Source organism: Odontomachus brunneus, unplaced genomic scaffold (genome assembly GCF_010583005.1).
Source record: "Odontomachus brunneus isolate Ranch 3 - 2012 unplaced genomic scaffold, Obru_v1 Obru_scaffold_032, whole genome shotgun sequence".
Classification (NCBI taxonomy): Eukaryota; Metazoa; Arthropoda; class Insecta; order Hymenoptera; family Formicidae; genus Odontomachus; species Odontomachus brunneus.
In genome coordinates, this window is record NW_022639482.1 from 2,081,295 (window position 1) to 2,097,189 (window position 15,895).

The 15,895-nt window shown below is 32.1% G+C and overlaps 2 protein-coding genes, 1 long non-coding RNA gene and 1 pseudogene across 3 annotated transcripts; 2 read left to right on the forward strand and 2 right to left on the reverse strand.

Annotated features, from left to right (window-relative positions):
• Positions 1-4,578: 4,578 nt before the first annotated feature.
• Positions 4,579-7,020, forward strand: LOC116843395 (ZZ-type zinc finger-containing protein 3). Its single transcript, XM_032813780.1, has 7 exons — positions 4,579-4,723; positions 4,849-5,238; positions 5,337-5,493; positions 5,551-5,789; positions 5,871-5,990; positions 6,059-6,374; positions 6,868-7,020. The coding sequence occupies exons 2-6, from the start codon at positions 4,852-4,854 to the stop codon at positions 6,299-6,301; spliced, it is 1,146 nt and encodes a 381-aa protein (XP_032669671.1). The 5' UTR covers positions 4,579-4,723; positions 4,849-4,851; the 3' UTR covers positions 6,302-6,374; positions 6,868-7,020.
• A 175-nt stretch (positions 7,021-7,195) lies between these two features.
• Positions 7,196-9,275, reverse strand: LOC116843394 (queuine tRNA-ribosyltransferase accessory subunit 2). Its single transcript, XM_032813779.1, has 6 exons — positions 8,925-9,275; positions 8,461-8,610; positions 7,910-8,374; positions 7,634-7,833; positions 7,431-7,556; positions 7,196-7,363 (listed from the first exon to the last, which is right to left on the reverse strand). The coding sequence occupies exons 1-6, from the start codon at positions 9,045-9,047 to the stop codon at positions 7,243-7,245; spliced, it is 1,185 nt and encodes a 394-aa protein (XP_032669670.1). The 5' UTR covers positions 9,048-9,275; the 3' UTR covers positions 7,196-7,242.
• Positions 9,276-11,595: 2,320 nt separating this feature from the next.
• On the forward strand, positions 11,596-14,553 carry LOC116843392 (annotated as a pseudogene).
• Positions 14,554-14,628: 75 nt separating this feature from the next.
• LOC116843393 lies at positions 14,629-15,592 on the reverse strand. Its single transcript, XR_004377879.1, has 2 exons — positions 15,273-15,592; positions 14,629-14,875 (listed from the first exon to the last, which is right to left on the reverse strand). It is a non-coding gene; the product is annotated as an uncharacterized LOC116843393 (long non-coding RNA).
• Between the last annotated feature and the right edge of the window lie 303 nt (positions 15,593-15,895).

Consider the following 15,895-nt stretch of genomic DNA (forward strand, 5'->3'; position numbering starts at 1 on the left):
TGTACATGTTGGCCAAGAATAGATTTATATCATTTCTATATCATTAACGCTCTTTCTGCTCTTTATTTCCTTAGTTCCTTTATGTACACTCGTCAACAAAATTATCGCATAGGTTAATTCATGTCGAAATTTCGCACAATTTTAAATGAGTATAATACCGCGGAACATCGTATTTGAAATCTTTTTGTAATATTTCAAGAGTAAAGTCTGTACTTTAAGGAGTATTAGTCGATATTAACGATAAAAACGCACAAATCCGCTTTTTGTTTTAATTATAGGGAAAAGACTATACTTTACGATGGTTATCATAAAATTTACGAAAAAAATTTATTCCATCCCGTAGGATACGTCACATTGTGCAATTTTTTGGAGACACAACACGTCTTTACTTGTGAAAAGACTGCGGAAAGGGGAGAGAATAATTTCGAAATATCTTACTAATATGCTCTTTAAAGTACAGACTTCACTTTTGAAATAAAAAGAATTTTTTCAAATACGATAATGTTTCGCGGTATTATGCTTATTAAAAATTGTGCGACATTTTGACATAAATTAACCTATGCGATAATTTTGTTGACGAGTGCATTTTACGTGTAAAAAAACATTTAATGTAACAATTAGTTAAATAATAAAAGTACGCACACGTGAGAAGCAACACGCGAGCGTCGAGATATAATAAAAAGGCCTAGGCATGATTCTCGCCGTTTGCAGTATTAGCTATAGCTATAGGTCGGGAGAGAGACGGCAGCTTGTACGTCTGCACTCTTCCATCACCCAAGCCTGGCCGAAGCGTCAAGCGCTATAGTTCGTGACAGGCAGCCCACACATACACAGTTCTTCGCTTGTGTGCGCTGCACCGCACACACTATAGTTACGCGTACTCGGTCCCACATGTGGTAGCTCTGCGTGTATGTAGAGATGAAACAACGAAGCCGCAACACACTCTTAGATTCAGTGTCGATTCGGCACACGGATATGTCATGCACACGTTCAGTGTATCAAGCCCTCATTATGGCTGCGTTCCGAAATGCACTGCCAGTGTACTGAAAATCTATAGTTTATTACGTATATTATAGAATTTCAGAGAGTCGATCATGTATCTTTTCACCTAGGGTGAATTCGTGAAAAAGTGAAAATTTTCACGTAAAGCGGAAAAGTGAAAATTTTAGTGCGAAAAAGTGAAAACTTTTATATAAATTGATATTTCCTGTGAAAAGTAATATCCATATTCATAATAAGTTAATCAATTACGATAGCTGCTGCATGGTGGATAGTTAATGAGGAACAAAACGAAAGAAACGAGAATTTACGTATTATGCATAAAATTTTAAGAGATACTCAAGATCCTTTTGATATCCCAGAACAACAATTTCAGGAATTATATAGGTAATAATAATTATTATTATATTATTGTAATTAATTTTATTATTTTATTATTTTATTTTTTGTTTGTGTGTTACATTTATTCTAAAAAATAATATATAACATGAAGAAATATTATAAGCAAACATGAGAATATTTATAATCTATTATTTTACTCACTTTAATGTAATTATGTTCTATGCAAATGCGCTGGATGGAGTTAATACATATACTATAGTAAAACTATATATCAACTCGACCCAACTCTGGGTATTTCGAAAGCATCCATGGCCTAACACCCAACAAAGAAATCACTAGATTATTTTTATTTTACCATATAAATACTACAAATACACACACTTACTTTTCACGTTTTAGCCTACTATGTTGATGGCTAATGGCTCCTGCACACAGGATGCTTGTTTTTCCGTAAGAGCTAGAAGGTTATTACGGAAAGTAATATATTGATTGGCTGTCGCGCGGACTTCCGCCGCGCGGCAAGCATTACCGCGTCCTGTGTGCAGGAACCATAAAAATAGTATAATACTATCATCATGCGCAAATATGTAAATTGTAATATTACGCATGCGTATTCCACAATTCAAAACAATGTGGACAACTGCTTCAGTGAATTTTACTTTGTATGGTTGCATACTTTTTTAAAATTGAAATTATATGATAAAGAATTTTGCATAAAATATACAAAGAAAAGATTACAACAGTATATTATGCATTATAAATACAGATGTGCATTAAATAAAACAAGTTTATAATAACTATTACAAATATTTAGAAATTGCTCACTTTTCACGATTTCATGCTAGAGAAAAAAGTTATATGATCGATAGTAAAATTAAACTCACGTGAAAAGATTCATGATTGATGCCCAGTACTGGCAGTGAATTTCGGAACGCAGCCTATGGCCCATATTCTGAATCCTTTTTTATTTATAAAAGTGCCTCTAAAAAAGGCTTAAGAGTCACCTGATTGGGTGAGAAGCTACATTTAAGACACTTTTATCGATAAAAGAGGATTCAGAATATAGGCCTATATCTCGTAGCTATAAGCGGAGGGACGCAGCGAGTCGCGCGATTTGCGTGTATGGCTTCGGTCGCGCGTCGGCCGAAGACATCTTTCTTTCGGCTGGCGCTTCCTCTGCTCTCATTAGCTGAGACAAAATAATTAATTTCTCAAAAACTATTGCGAATATCGCAAAACGGCACAGGACTTTCTTGCTCACCTCAATCCGTTTTACGTTCTCACAAAGGGTCATCATGGATGTCTGAGACACCCTATTTCAGTGATTTTAATCCATTAACGTTCAAATACACAAAATTTTTTAAGTGTTTTCGAACGTCTATAACTCAATGAAAATGCAATAATTTTTTTTTTTTGAAAAAGCTTCTCTAGTATTTTTAGGTGTGTTCTTTCCAATTCTGGACTGTAAAATACTCAAAAATGTTATTTAATATTAGTTTTTTTAACCCGGAAGTGGGCGCGTATCGGTCATTTCCCCGTACTTTTTCGTTTTCTACTTATATCATCTAATCTATTGATATTATCGTATTTTCGTTTTTACCTAAATTTTCTTTGATGTTTTATCGTATAGCATGGAGAAGTAGACGGCGTAGACGTGCTTATTTCTATGTGAAATTTGATACGTTTTTAGGTATAAAAGAACACTACTAACGTCCCAGTTAACATAAAGTAACAGTAACATAACATCAATGTTACAATTTCCTACTCAATAATGTTATATAACGTGCGTGTTATAACAGTTACATTGTTGAGTAGGAAATTATAATTGATAACATATATTAATATTAATATTATATTATATTAATATTATATTGATGTTATGTTACTGTTATTTTGTGTTTACTGGGTTAGTCTTTTATCTCTGCTGCGTCAGCGTCGCTCGATATGCCGCCGAACGTCTATTTTCTTTCCGACATCGTAGTTGGACGGACGGTTTTCTCTTTTTTTGTTGAATCAATAAAACTTTTAACAGCACGCGTAATTGGAGTATATTTTTTTAATTCAATAGCAATATTATTAAAATTAATATTTGAATTATTGAAACAATACATAATGTGATAATTTTAATATTGCCATTAAATCAAGAAGATTTATTCTCTATTTCTAAATTTATCAAATAAATTTTTAAGTTTAATAAATCAATGTTTAAATTAATCAAAGTAAAAGCAAGAAATTCTTATTTTATTTTATTAAACTAAAAGAATGTTATTTTTTACTAATGCAGTTAAAATAAAAATATTATAATTTTATTTTTAATATATTCACATCTGTATAATAAGTTTAATATGTTTTCTAAACATATTAGATATAGAAATGGTAAGGAGAAAAAAGATTGGAAAAAAGAAATAGTGACATAATAAAATTATTTCCTTCAATCATTATGTTTCTTTTAATAATTAGATTGATAATTTATTAATTATTACTTAATTATTACACATATATGTGCTTAAATATATTTCGGTCGAAATGACCGATACACGCCCACTAACGTTGGTCCCGTTAACGCGTCCACTCCCGGGTTAAGATTTAGATTTAAAAAATCACAACTTTTACAGTATTTTTTCATAATTATCTCAGATTTTTTTTTGCAAAACACTGTTTTCTCAGGGTACCAAGTCTATAAAACGTGCAAAGTACTTTTACTTTAAAAATATACCGGTGGTTTTTTTCAAAATAATCATGGCGATCTCAAAATTGCAGCCCAATATATAGAAATTTCGCTCATTCGCTCAGAAAATTAAGAATTCTTATTCCCTGTTCTAATTGCTTGTTGCTTCCCTTATAGAAATTTAATATTGATAAGTGATAATTACTGTCGTTCAATAATTTTATTACTCGTACGAGTAATAAAATTACTATTTATTACTGGCCAATTTATCACAGCCAGTGATACTTTTCTATAAGGGTTGGCATTGTGTATAAAGCGTTAAAGCTGATTTATGATGGCCGTAACCGTTAACTTATGATATAATCTATAAGGAATGGACCAATCACAGTCGATTATTACAAGAATAGTCAAGCGATTTGTCCATTTCTTATGGATTACAGCATAAGTTAACGGTTACGAATATCAAATCGGCCTTTATTCTCTAGGCGGAAATTGGGATATTCTTTTTTTAAAGCTATAGTAACGTACTTCCGGACACGCGGATGTGCTGCCGCGCGTAGCAGCTTGTGGCGGAAGACTACGTCACAGTCTAGTTCCACTGTCCACGGAAGTCGGATCGGTAGCCACTCTCAGGCTTATCTCTGGTTCAGTATATGGAATAAAGACACGAGGTTTTCAATCTTGAAGTATAGTACACAAGAAATACTTAGAAATGTATATATTTTATATTTCATGTATTTTAATAATATGAAAACGCATTTTTTATAATATACTTATAAAAACTATAAAATATATTTATATAAATTTATTTAATGCTTATAACAAATTTTAATTAACAGAAAATGAATGATGAAGAAATGAAGTGTTCAGATGAGGAAAATGAATTTTACTTTGAATCCGATCACTTGGCGTTAAAAGGTAACAAGGATTATTGTGAATTCGTGAAAACAATTGTTATCCTTGAGGCGCAAAGGACTCAAGCTATACAAGATTTGGACAAGCTCATGTCCATACAATCCAAGGCGATAAATGATCCAATATCATTTGTGGCACAGTTGCAAACTGGTGATCTTCCAGAACTACCTGGTCTACAGAAGATTGCAGAGATACCTTATATTAATTGGTCGCAATATAAGATAGCAATTCCAGATATACGTATGAGACCACAGACTCGACATGGAAATGTGATATCTCAGACTCATATAAAGAATGAAGAAGAAAATGGAAAGGTACTATTACATACTATAATATTATATATATAAAAATTTAATATTCTGTAATTTTATATGCAGTAATAATATTTACTAACAAATATATTCCCTTGAAGATTCTTGTCCGAGGCCGTGCTTTTGATGCAACCAAGCCTGAAACTTTCAATCAATTATGGACATTTGAGGAACAAAAGCGGCTAGAAGAACTTTTAATAGAGTATCCACCAGAGGATGTCGAAATGAGACGTTGGACTAAGATAGCCAAAGCATTGGGTAAGTTTAAAATAAGCAGTCTTACAAGTGCAATATTGAAACAATTTCTTGTTCTAGGAAATCGAACACCTAAGCAGGTATCCAGTAGGGTTCAAAAATACTTTATCAAGCTTTTGAGAGCAGGTTTACCCATACCGGGAAGAGGACCTAAAGTTAAAATAGACTTCAGGAAAAGTTTGACCCACAAACAACGTAACAATAACTTCTTAATGAAACGATCAACATTTTTCCCACATCAAGATATTTCTTTTGATACATTTGATGAAAATAAAAAACAGTCTGTTGCAGAAGAATATGTGAGTATTTAAGTACTTGTACCATTCTTTCATGCAACATACAAATTATATTTATTAACATTATTATATTCATTATATCAGGGAGAAGATATAATAAATGAAAAGACAGTTGATATCTCTGAGTTAAAACCAAGAGATTTCTCACATCTATTAAAGACTGAAGAAAAGGAAGATCCTTCAACACACAAAAATGAGTACAAAGTATGTACAACTTCTTTTATTAATGTTATATGTATAAATAGTTAAATTTACCAACAATATTCTTGCAGTGTACAATATGTAACGAACTTATAAGAAGTACCAGATGGCATTGTACAGTTTGTCATGATAAAATTGATCTATGTGGTAATTGTGCAGTAGCACGAATAGAAAATCATACGCACAATCCATATCATAAATTAATTCCTATAATAAAATCACCACCATATACTAAAAGTTATGATATTGATTATCTTCCACAAAGTTTTAATAATTGTGACAACTACCTCGATCCAAATTTCATGCCCGAATAGCCCGCGCATTTTATCAAATTTAAGAGATGACTACTGATAGGAAAGAGAAGACCCTGACTGGAGTAAAAATTAGGTAAGATTTGTAGTAGTAAAAATTATAAATAGACGTATTCATTTTTTGTCATGTATCTCTACTAGCATCTTTACTAAGTACCTCTATTTACTTAGTACTTAGTATCTCTACTAAGGAGATACTGAAGTCGAAAACGGACAATCTCGATAATGTAGAGACGATCACTAACACAATCATGCTATCCTTTTCGTATTTCTTATACATACAAAATTTAGTAAATGTGTGTTGCTTTGTTATACCATATCCAGCTTAATCGCTTGCAAATGTTATTTTGTGGATATATCTTTTTATCATGGACTTTTTAAAAAATGTAAAAGGCTCTTTTAAAAAGACAAATTTAAAAACCATTATTTATTTTCGAATTTTTTATTTGAAATATTGAATTTTATTTTTTGTAACTTCTGTTTTGCGAAATATAATTTTTTTCAAAATACACTGTGATAAAATCGATAATTCTAATGAATAAAAAAAAATGTATTGTTACTGATTTCAGATCACTCCTGTTGAGACCAGAATGGTTATACCATTAAAGCATGATTCTTTTGTGGAACAGAATTGAAATAATGTTAACATTCACCATAAAATCTAGTTTTTTTATACAAAGATATTGTTAAATGTACTTAATAGACATACATAACAAAAAATTTCTATTAACTTATATATTACAACTTCCCGAATTGCATCAGGATCATGTAACTCTTTAAATAAAACAAATATATGTGAGAGAGAGAGAGAGAGAGAAAAGACAAAAAGAGATATAGAGAAAAAAATAGGGATGACAAATAGAAATATATTATATTATTAATAAATATACAAACAACTTAAACAAGTAAAAATTTATTACTTTTTTCATATTTAATACAATTTTTCATTTAAAGTTGGTGGTTGTATACTTTAAGTGAATTTTTGTTTTAAGTTGACCAAATGTTCCATTTTTTAAACTATCGCGTATGGCAGTGAAGAATGCAAGATAGTAGTGAGTGTTGTGTCTGAAATCGAGATTACCATTAGCTGATTGCATATAATTAGATTGAATTAAAATCCACAAATACGTACATCATTAAAAGTACCGAACCAAGCATTTCTTGAGTATGTTTCAAATGATGAAGATATGCTCTTGTATGATTCCGACATGTAAGACACGTGCAGTTTGTACAAATAGGAGAAAAGTCATCTTTGTATCTAAAGAAAGGAAATATATATGTATATGAAAACATGAATAACACAAAGTATATAGATTTGATTGCATTCTAAATTACCTTTTTTCTGCTACTGATATAGCACATAGATTTTCGCAAGTATTGTCATCACACATGAAAACCAAAGCCTGTGATTGTTCAGTAATTACATAAGGATAAGACGAGTCGAATACATCTACTCCTAATTCAACTAGATCGAGTACTGTAGCTGGATTCCAACAACCCATTGATACTCTTATTTTATCAGCAGGCAATAAGTTCTACAAGATATAGCATTATTAGTAGTATTTTAAATTTCCTTATAACAAGTCCTATATCTTAGAAATTATTACTTACAGTGGTATGTTGCACTACATGTTTAACTAATTCAGATGGAATGTTTTGCACACTTGGTCCATTGTTATGTAGCCCATCTATTATGAATCCTGTCAAAGGCATACTTTTCAAATGATCAACAGATTCTTTTCTAGCTTCCAAGTTATAGCCACCCTCGACTGCACCCAAAATTCCTGTTGATTTCAATATATCTGAACTCTGATGTATACTTAAACACTGTTCCATTAAAGTTCTGCTACGACTAACAGCATTAGAGACTCGTTTTGCACTGCTATTGATATTTGTATCACCATCGCACAGAGCAACATACAGATCTGGTTTCAAATTTTGTACAAGCTCCATATATTTATTAGCTGTAAGTCTAGATCTTCCTGTTCTGGACCAAATTGAGATGGAATCCAGTTGCTGAAAACCAGAATTAGTAGTATACGCAGGATCATGAATCGATAAAAAATTGATGTAGTCCTGAAACAAGTGGAAATTGTTAAACAATCAATAATAGAATAAACTATTATGCATTATCTCAATTAATATTTACGTTTATACTATACCTTCATGCCAACAAAGTCAGCAAAAGAAATATTGAGTTCTTTAATACTATCTGCCATTAAAATAGTAGAACTAAGTGAGACAGATAATAGATGTTGCTCTGAAGTTACCATTTTAAATACATCCTTTGTTAAATGTGGTACACTGCCACCCTAAAAATTATTCCAATGTGAAAAAAAATAAAATATTCCAATACAAAAAATTCCAATGTAAACAAAAGTAAAAATATATATAATAAGACGTTTAACACGACAATAGCTAATTTCTTAAAAGTAAAAAATCCAAAGTAACTTTTATATGAGTTCTTGGTATCTTCATAAAAAATCAAATATTTTGTAAATTACTTTATATCCTACTACATACATTTGTGTAATATTCTTTTCATATAACATTCTGTTTGAGAAAATTTACGATTATCATAAAAAAATGCATTACTTTAGGCAATTATAATTTATTTGCTTTTTACCTTAGTGTAAATGAGAAGTAGAGGTGTTTCGAAAAAAATATTAGGAAATCTTTCAAATCCACTTAATGTACCAATTCGTGCAGCACAACATGCTACCGATTCAGTGAAAAACGTCACTTTCATTATAAATTATTCTATTGATTAGATTTTTATTTGATTGTTTTTTATCTTTTATTTACGAATAAACTCGACATGAATTATAATTATTAATACATTCTTTATTTACGCTGAAAATCAAATATAATTACTTCAGTATCTCTGTACAAATTAACTCTCTCTCTCTTTCTCTTTCTGTGTCTCTCTCTCATCCCTTTTGGTTACAGACGCAGATGTCTATACTAAACTCACAGGTATCTACACTAATGGCTCCTGCACACAGGACGCGGTAATGCTTGCCGCGCGACGAAAGTTTGCGTGACAGCCAATCAATTAGCTGTTTTCCGTAATAACCTAGCTCTTACGGAAAAACTACATATTGATTGGCTGTCGCGCGGATTTCCGCCGCGCGGCAAATATTACCGCGTCCTGTGTGCAGGAGCCATAATGCTGCGTTCGGAAACGTCTCTCCCTCTCTTTTTATCTCACTCTTGTATTTCGCTCACTCCAATGGCTATCGTCTAGTAGTGTGCACACAGTGGATGTTTACGATAATTCGAGTTGGAGTTAGTATAAGTTAGTTTCACTAGAGCCGAAAAATATGATAGTCACAAGCATCTAGTATTTTCATGATTCATGATAACTCAATGCTGTCCGATAAATCGAATAAGGCTGCGTTCAGATCCCTTACCCGAGTGCACTCTAATACAAGAAGTGCTATAGTATATGTAACATATACTATAGTGTTTCTAGTAACAGAGTGCGCCCGGGTAGGGAATCTGAACGTACCCTAGAATGACCACGGTACGATTGGACACAGGGAGCGGTGCACTTGGACACGGTGCATTTGGACACAGCCAATCACAGCACCGTGTACTTAGAGACATTTGTAGGGTCCCTTGAAACAGCGACTTGTGATTGGACTGTGTCCAATTGCCCCTTGTCCAACTGATATACACCTTTGGACACAGATTATAATGATTGGTTCGATCTGATAATTCACTAGATAATCTTTTCATCGATTGGTGGTGTCCAATCGTACTGTAGTCAATCCAAACGCTCCCGAGTAGAGTAGAGTTATGGCTTTTGTAGCTCTATTCTGTAACTCATTATTGAAGTTAACGATAACGAAACTGTTGTTAACTCCAATAACGAGTTACAGAATAGGGCTACTACATACAGGACGCGGTAATGTTTGCCGCGCGGCAGAGTCCGCGCGACAGTCAATCAATATGTTGTTTTAGGAGCTAGAAGGTTATTACGGAAAGCAGCATATTGATTAGCTGTCGTGCAAACTTCCGCCGCGCGGCAAGCATTATCGAGTCCTGTGTGCAAGAGCCATTAGAATAGCATAGCGAATAGTATATGTCAGGGCTGCACAACTGGCAGCCTAGTAGCTACGCTTGGCTATTACTTTTATTCCACTTCCTTCATTCGTAGCGGAGAAACGCTCCCCACTTTCGTCTAAAGCGCTGGCGGGACAGCCGCTAGAGTAGTGGTAGTAATGTCGATCCGTGTATCGACCGTTTCGTCTTTCGCTCAAGGCACAGCTTGAAGCTTGACACAGCTCGTTTATTTCGTATTTACGTACGCATTGCGGGAATTATTACATAATTTTCAATATGCAGCGGCGAAAAATTGATAAAGAAAATAGACATTTTCAAGATAATTGGAAGTATAAATATTTATTTATACCTAATGATTCAAACGTACAAATGCTTCATACTATTTGTGACAACTTCTCATTCACATTACGCACTTGTAGTTATTTATTTACTGAACGGTATCTCATGTTTGACGACAGCACGCCGATACTAAACATATGAAACGGAGCCAAGCGTACGTATGTAGTGGTAGGCGCGCGGTCAGTGGTGGGGATGACGGAAATATCGCAGCGTTACTACTAGTCGGCTCGACTGAGTTGTGCAACTCTGATACAAGGGGTGCTTTCCAGCGTACACTGTGTTACATAAAACCAGTTTATTGGTTGCATATTATCTTACAAGATATTTTAGATAATATGTGATATAAACTGGTTTTGTGTACGTGTGTGTCAGGATATGTTAAATAATTGGAAAGCACCCAATGTGAGTCAACGTGGCCATCAAATTACTGTCTTGGTTTACATCGTGCATTTGATATTTGTACTAAATAGTAACTTTCTATTAGATAATCTTAATATCGACGCTATATATAAACAACGGTATATTAAGCTGCTATGATACTCATCAACAAAACATATTGTATTGATTGAATGCGTCGCCGTTGATATGTATTGTCGATATTAAGATTATCTAATAGAAAGTTACAATTTAGTACGCGTATCAAGCACGATGTAAACCAAGCTACGGTCGTAAAACCAACAATGCCAGTATCTTATTGCATCAAAAAATGTCATAAAAAAATAGATAGTATTGGACGTTATTTGCTCTGTTCATTTCCAACAAAAGAATTTTATGACTAAACGTAGTGAAAATATGGGTTAGGCGACAATTTCCCGAAAAGTGGAGGGGATAATGTTGGTACCAAAGAAAATCTCTACACGATATAATTTTAATTTCTATAGATTAGTACCACTGTTTAAGTAGCAGGTCTGTAGTTTACGTAGCCTTTTTGACAAATGTGCGTGTGTGTAAATAAAAAATATTATACAAATATAACATATCAAAATGTAAATGTAAAATATATTGCAGTATTTCATTAAAATAAAAATAAGTAAAAATGACAAATAAGCGAAAACATAAAGTACGCAGAACATAATAAGTGAGACAAATAAGTGAGAATATAAAGTGAAGGAGGTAAAAAACAATGATAAATATATGTATGTATGTATGTATATACGTTCGTACATACATACATACGTACATACACACAAACACACATACACACACATATATACACATGCATATGTGGATAAACAATAATTATATGTAATTGAATAATTTTAGTTTTTCAGTGTTTTGACGTATCTCTTTAAATACCACTCATAGTTGTGGCATAGTTTTTCGCAGAAGAATCAATTTGCTATCATTGTCATCAACAAATATATATCAGATAAGTACTTAATATTCACATAAGATAAAAGATTAAATATTTATGTGTTGTTTATAATTATAGATGTTGTCGAACCGATTCTTTTCTTTGATTTATTTTTCTTCAGTTTTCCATATGCTCGCAGAATGTTAATAACTGGAGAACAATTCTCTGCAGAGTAAGGTTGCCAAATTCTGAGACTACTATCCTCGAATGTGTCCTAGTTGTAAGGAAAAGTTGAAATGACATTCTAACATCAAATATCTGTCACTAGCAATGCGACGACAGATAGAGGAGAGCAGGATCGTAAAATTGATGTTTACTATCATTTTTTCATCGATACTTTCGACAGTATACTTGATGTTTATTATCACTTTGTCATATAATTTACTGACTGATGTATGTTTCTTATCCTTCAGCAAACAGGATTTGTTGCCAATAGTTGCCTCTACAAATATAATTCTTAGGATTTGAGATCTGGTTTGGGAATATGTTGTTTCCCCAAAAATTAAGGATCAGTCCTTAAAGGAAACAACTGCTGCAAGATGGAAAATAAAAATAATGTATTGTGCATAGAAGATGAATGAGCCATGAGAAATGAAAGAATCGCAAGTATGTGAAACAAAGAAAATTAAAAGAAGAATAAAAGATGAGAGCATGTTTATAAATTTATTTTTTTCCTACTAATTCGGATAGTTCGTATAAAATTAATAACATCTATCTCTTTACTATTTTCTATTTTCTTTAAAATTGTTAGAAAATATTCCTCCTTTTTTTTGAAAATCTTGCTCTCAGATCTTGACCAAAATATGGGACAGTTAATCATAGTATGAATGCTTTTTTGATGTTCTGTCAAGTTTGCTGTAAGTAACATTGAATTATAACAGTAAAAATATTTTGGAAATGAATGTAACACAGTGTTTACAATATACCTAAATATGCGGCGATTGTAGAATGCTTATTTAGCTTTTCTTTGAGTTCTCTATTATGTTACTCTGATATATTATTGGTTCTGTATAATCGTTTGTATACACGGAACGACTCGGGTTTAAAACCCTTAATCCATGTTTCTTCATAATACTTAAAAAATGGTTTAACATATTCGCAATTAGCAAAAATAATCGTTGAAATTACGTTGAAGCTTTCCTCTATTAAAGCTTCAAGGGACAACAAGGTTAAAGATATTAATAATTTTATAACACTATATCTTAAATCTTGGTCCTTTCCGTTCTTTAGTATTTTATGCTTTTTTGCATTACGTACTAACGCTTGTAATAAGGAACTCATATAAGGAAAAGTGACGTGTATTTCATGTTTATTATGTACGTTATTTTTTATATAATTGAAAAAGACACTCTATATAAATATACGATAAAGAAAATGTTTCTCAAATTTCAGATAATTCCAATTGTTTACACAATAATGAAAGATCGCACTACTAAAAACTATATAGGAGTTTTAAATAAAATGTGCAATATCATTCGAATCCAACCAAATATAGCAACAGCAGATTTTGAAAGAGCGGAACAAAACGCGCTACAAACAGTTTTCCGTGGCATTAAAGTCATTGGTTGCTTTTTTCATTACAATCAGGTAATAAAAAATAACGTACATAATAATAAGCATGAAATACATGTCACTTTTCCTTATATGACTTCCTTATTACAGACGTTAGTACATAATGCAAAAAAGCATAAAATACTAAAGAACGGAAAAGACTAAAATTTAGGATATAGTGTTATAAAATTATTAATATCTTTAACCTTGTTGCCCCTTGAAACTTTAATAGAAGAAAGCTTCAACGTAATTTCAACGATTATTTTTGCCAATTGCGAATATGTTGAACCATTTTTTAAGTATTATGAAGAAACATGGATTAAGGGTTTTAAACCCGAGTCGTTCTGTGTATACAAACGATTACACAGAACCAATATATATCAGAGCGACATAATAGAGAACTCAAAGAAAAGTTAAATAAGCATTCTACAATCGCCGCATTTTTAGGTATATTGTAAACACTGTGTTACATTCATTTCCAGAATATTTTTACTGTTCTTATAATTCAATATTACAGCAAACTTGACAGAACATCAAAAAAGCATTCATACTACGATTAACTGTCCCATATTTTGGTCAAGATCTGAGAGCAAGATTTTCAAAAAAAAGGAGGAATATTTTCTAAAAATTTTAAAGAAAATAGAAAATAGTAAAGAGATAGATGTTATTAATTTTATACGAACTATCCGAATTAGTAGGAAAAAAAATAAATTTATAAACATTCTCTTATCTTTTATTCTTCTTTTAATTTTCTTTGTTTCACATACTTGCGATTCTTTTATTTCTCATGGCTCATTCATCTTCTATGCACAATACATTATTTTTATTTTCCATCTTGCAGCAGTTGTTTCCTTTAAGGACTCATCCTCAATTTTTGGGGAAACAACATATTCCCATACCAGATGTTGAATTTTAAGAACTATATTTGTAGAGGCAATTATTGGCAACAAATCCTGTTTGCTGAAGGATAAGAAAAGGATAAGGAAGGATACATCAGTCAGTAAACTATATGACAAGGTGATAATAAACATCAAGTATATTGTCGAAAGTGTCACTGAAAAATGATAGTAAACATCAATTTTATGATCCTGCTCTTCTCTATCTGTCATCGCATTGCTAGTGATAGATATTTGATGTTAGAATGTCATTTCAACTTTTCCTTACAACTAGGATGCACTCGAGGACACAGTAGTCACAGAATTTGGCAACCTTACTCCGCAGAGAATTTTTTTCCAGCTATTAACATTCTGCGAGTATATGGAAAACTGAAGAAAAATAAATCAAAGAAAAGAATTAGTTCGACAACATCTATAATTATAAACAGCACATAAATATTTAATCTTTTATCTTATGCGAATATTAAGTACATATCTGATATATATTTGTTGATGACAATGATAGCAAATTGATTCTTCTGCGAAAAACTATACCACAACTATGAGTGGTATCTAAAAAAATATGTCAAAACACAGAAAAACTAAAATTATTCAATTACATATAATTATTGTTTATCCACATATGCATATATTATATATAGAGTACATACATACATAGTATAGTACATACATATAGTATATATATATGTGTGTTTGTGTGTGTGTGTGTGTGTGTACGAACGTATGTACATACATACATACATATATTTATCAGTTTTTTTTTTACCTCCTTCACTTTATATTCTCACTTATTATGTTCTGCGTACTTTATGTTTTCGCTTATTTGTCATTTTTACTTATTTTTATTTTAATGAAATACTGCAATATATTTTACATTTACATTTTGATATATTATACTTGTACAATATTTTTTATTTACACGTGCACATTTGTCAAAAAGGCTACATAAACTAACCTGCTACTTAAACAGTGGTACTAATCTATAGAAATTAAAATTATATCGTGTAGAGATTTTCCTTGGTACCAACATTATCCCCTCCACTTTTCGGGAAATTGTCGCCTAACTCACTTACGTATATACATAGACCAAGCATTCTGTCTGCAAAGTGGTACCGGAAGTTGGCAGTTTAACCCTTGTGTACGCACCCAACTTTACCAACGTTCGGACGCACCCCGGTGCCCACCTCTCATTTTTTCAATTTTTTCAATATTTATGCAATTGAAATGGTTTCCTTAACGTTTATCTCAGTAAATAAACATAAAAAATGAGAGGCCGAAGCATTTGTAAATAAATTGGCCTGCTGTAGCTCGTACAAAGGTAAGAGAAAACAGGATTTTTGAAGTCGACGCAGGTAGCGCGCGGTTACTAAGGCTGCCAGGCAGTCAGCT

What these genes read in the sequence shown, in the direction of transcription:
- LOC116843395 (XM_032813780.1), top strand. Translation starts at nt 4,852, where the DNA reads ATGAATGATGAAGAAATGAAGTGTTCAGATGAGGAAAATGAATTTTAC. An exon ending in TAAGATAGCCAAAGCATTGG is followed by an intron (nt 5,494 to 5,550) that starts GTAAGTTTAAAA and finishes TTCTTGTTCTAG; the next exon opens with GAAATCGAACACCTAAGCAG. An exon ending in CACACAAAAATGAGTACAAA is followed by an intron (nt 5,991 to 6,058) that starts GTATGTACAACT and finishes ATATTCTTGCAG; the next exon opens with TGTACAATATGTAACGAACT.
- LOC116843394 (XM_032813779.1), bottom strand. Translation starts at nt 9,047, where the DNA reads ATGAAAGTGACGTTTTTCACTGAATCGGTAGCATGTTGTGCTGCACGA. An exon ending in TACTTCTCATTTACACTAAG is followed by an intron (nt 8,611 to 8,924) that starts GTAAAAAGCAAA and finishes AATAATTTTTAG; the next exon opens with GGTGGCAGTGTACCACATTT. An exon ending in GGTTCGGTACTTTTAATGAT is followed by an intron (nt 7,364 to 7,430) that starts GTACGTATTTGT and finishes TCTCGATTTCAG; the next exon opens with ACACAACACTCACTACTATC.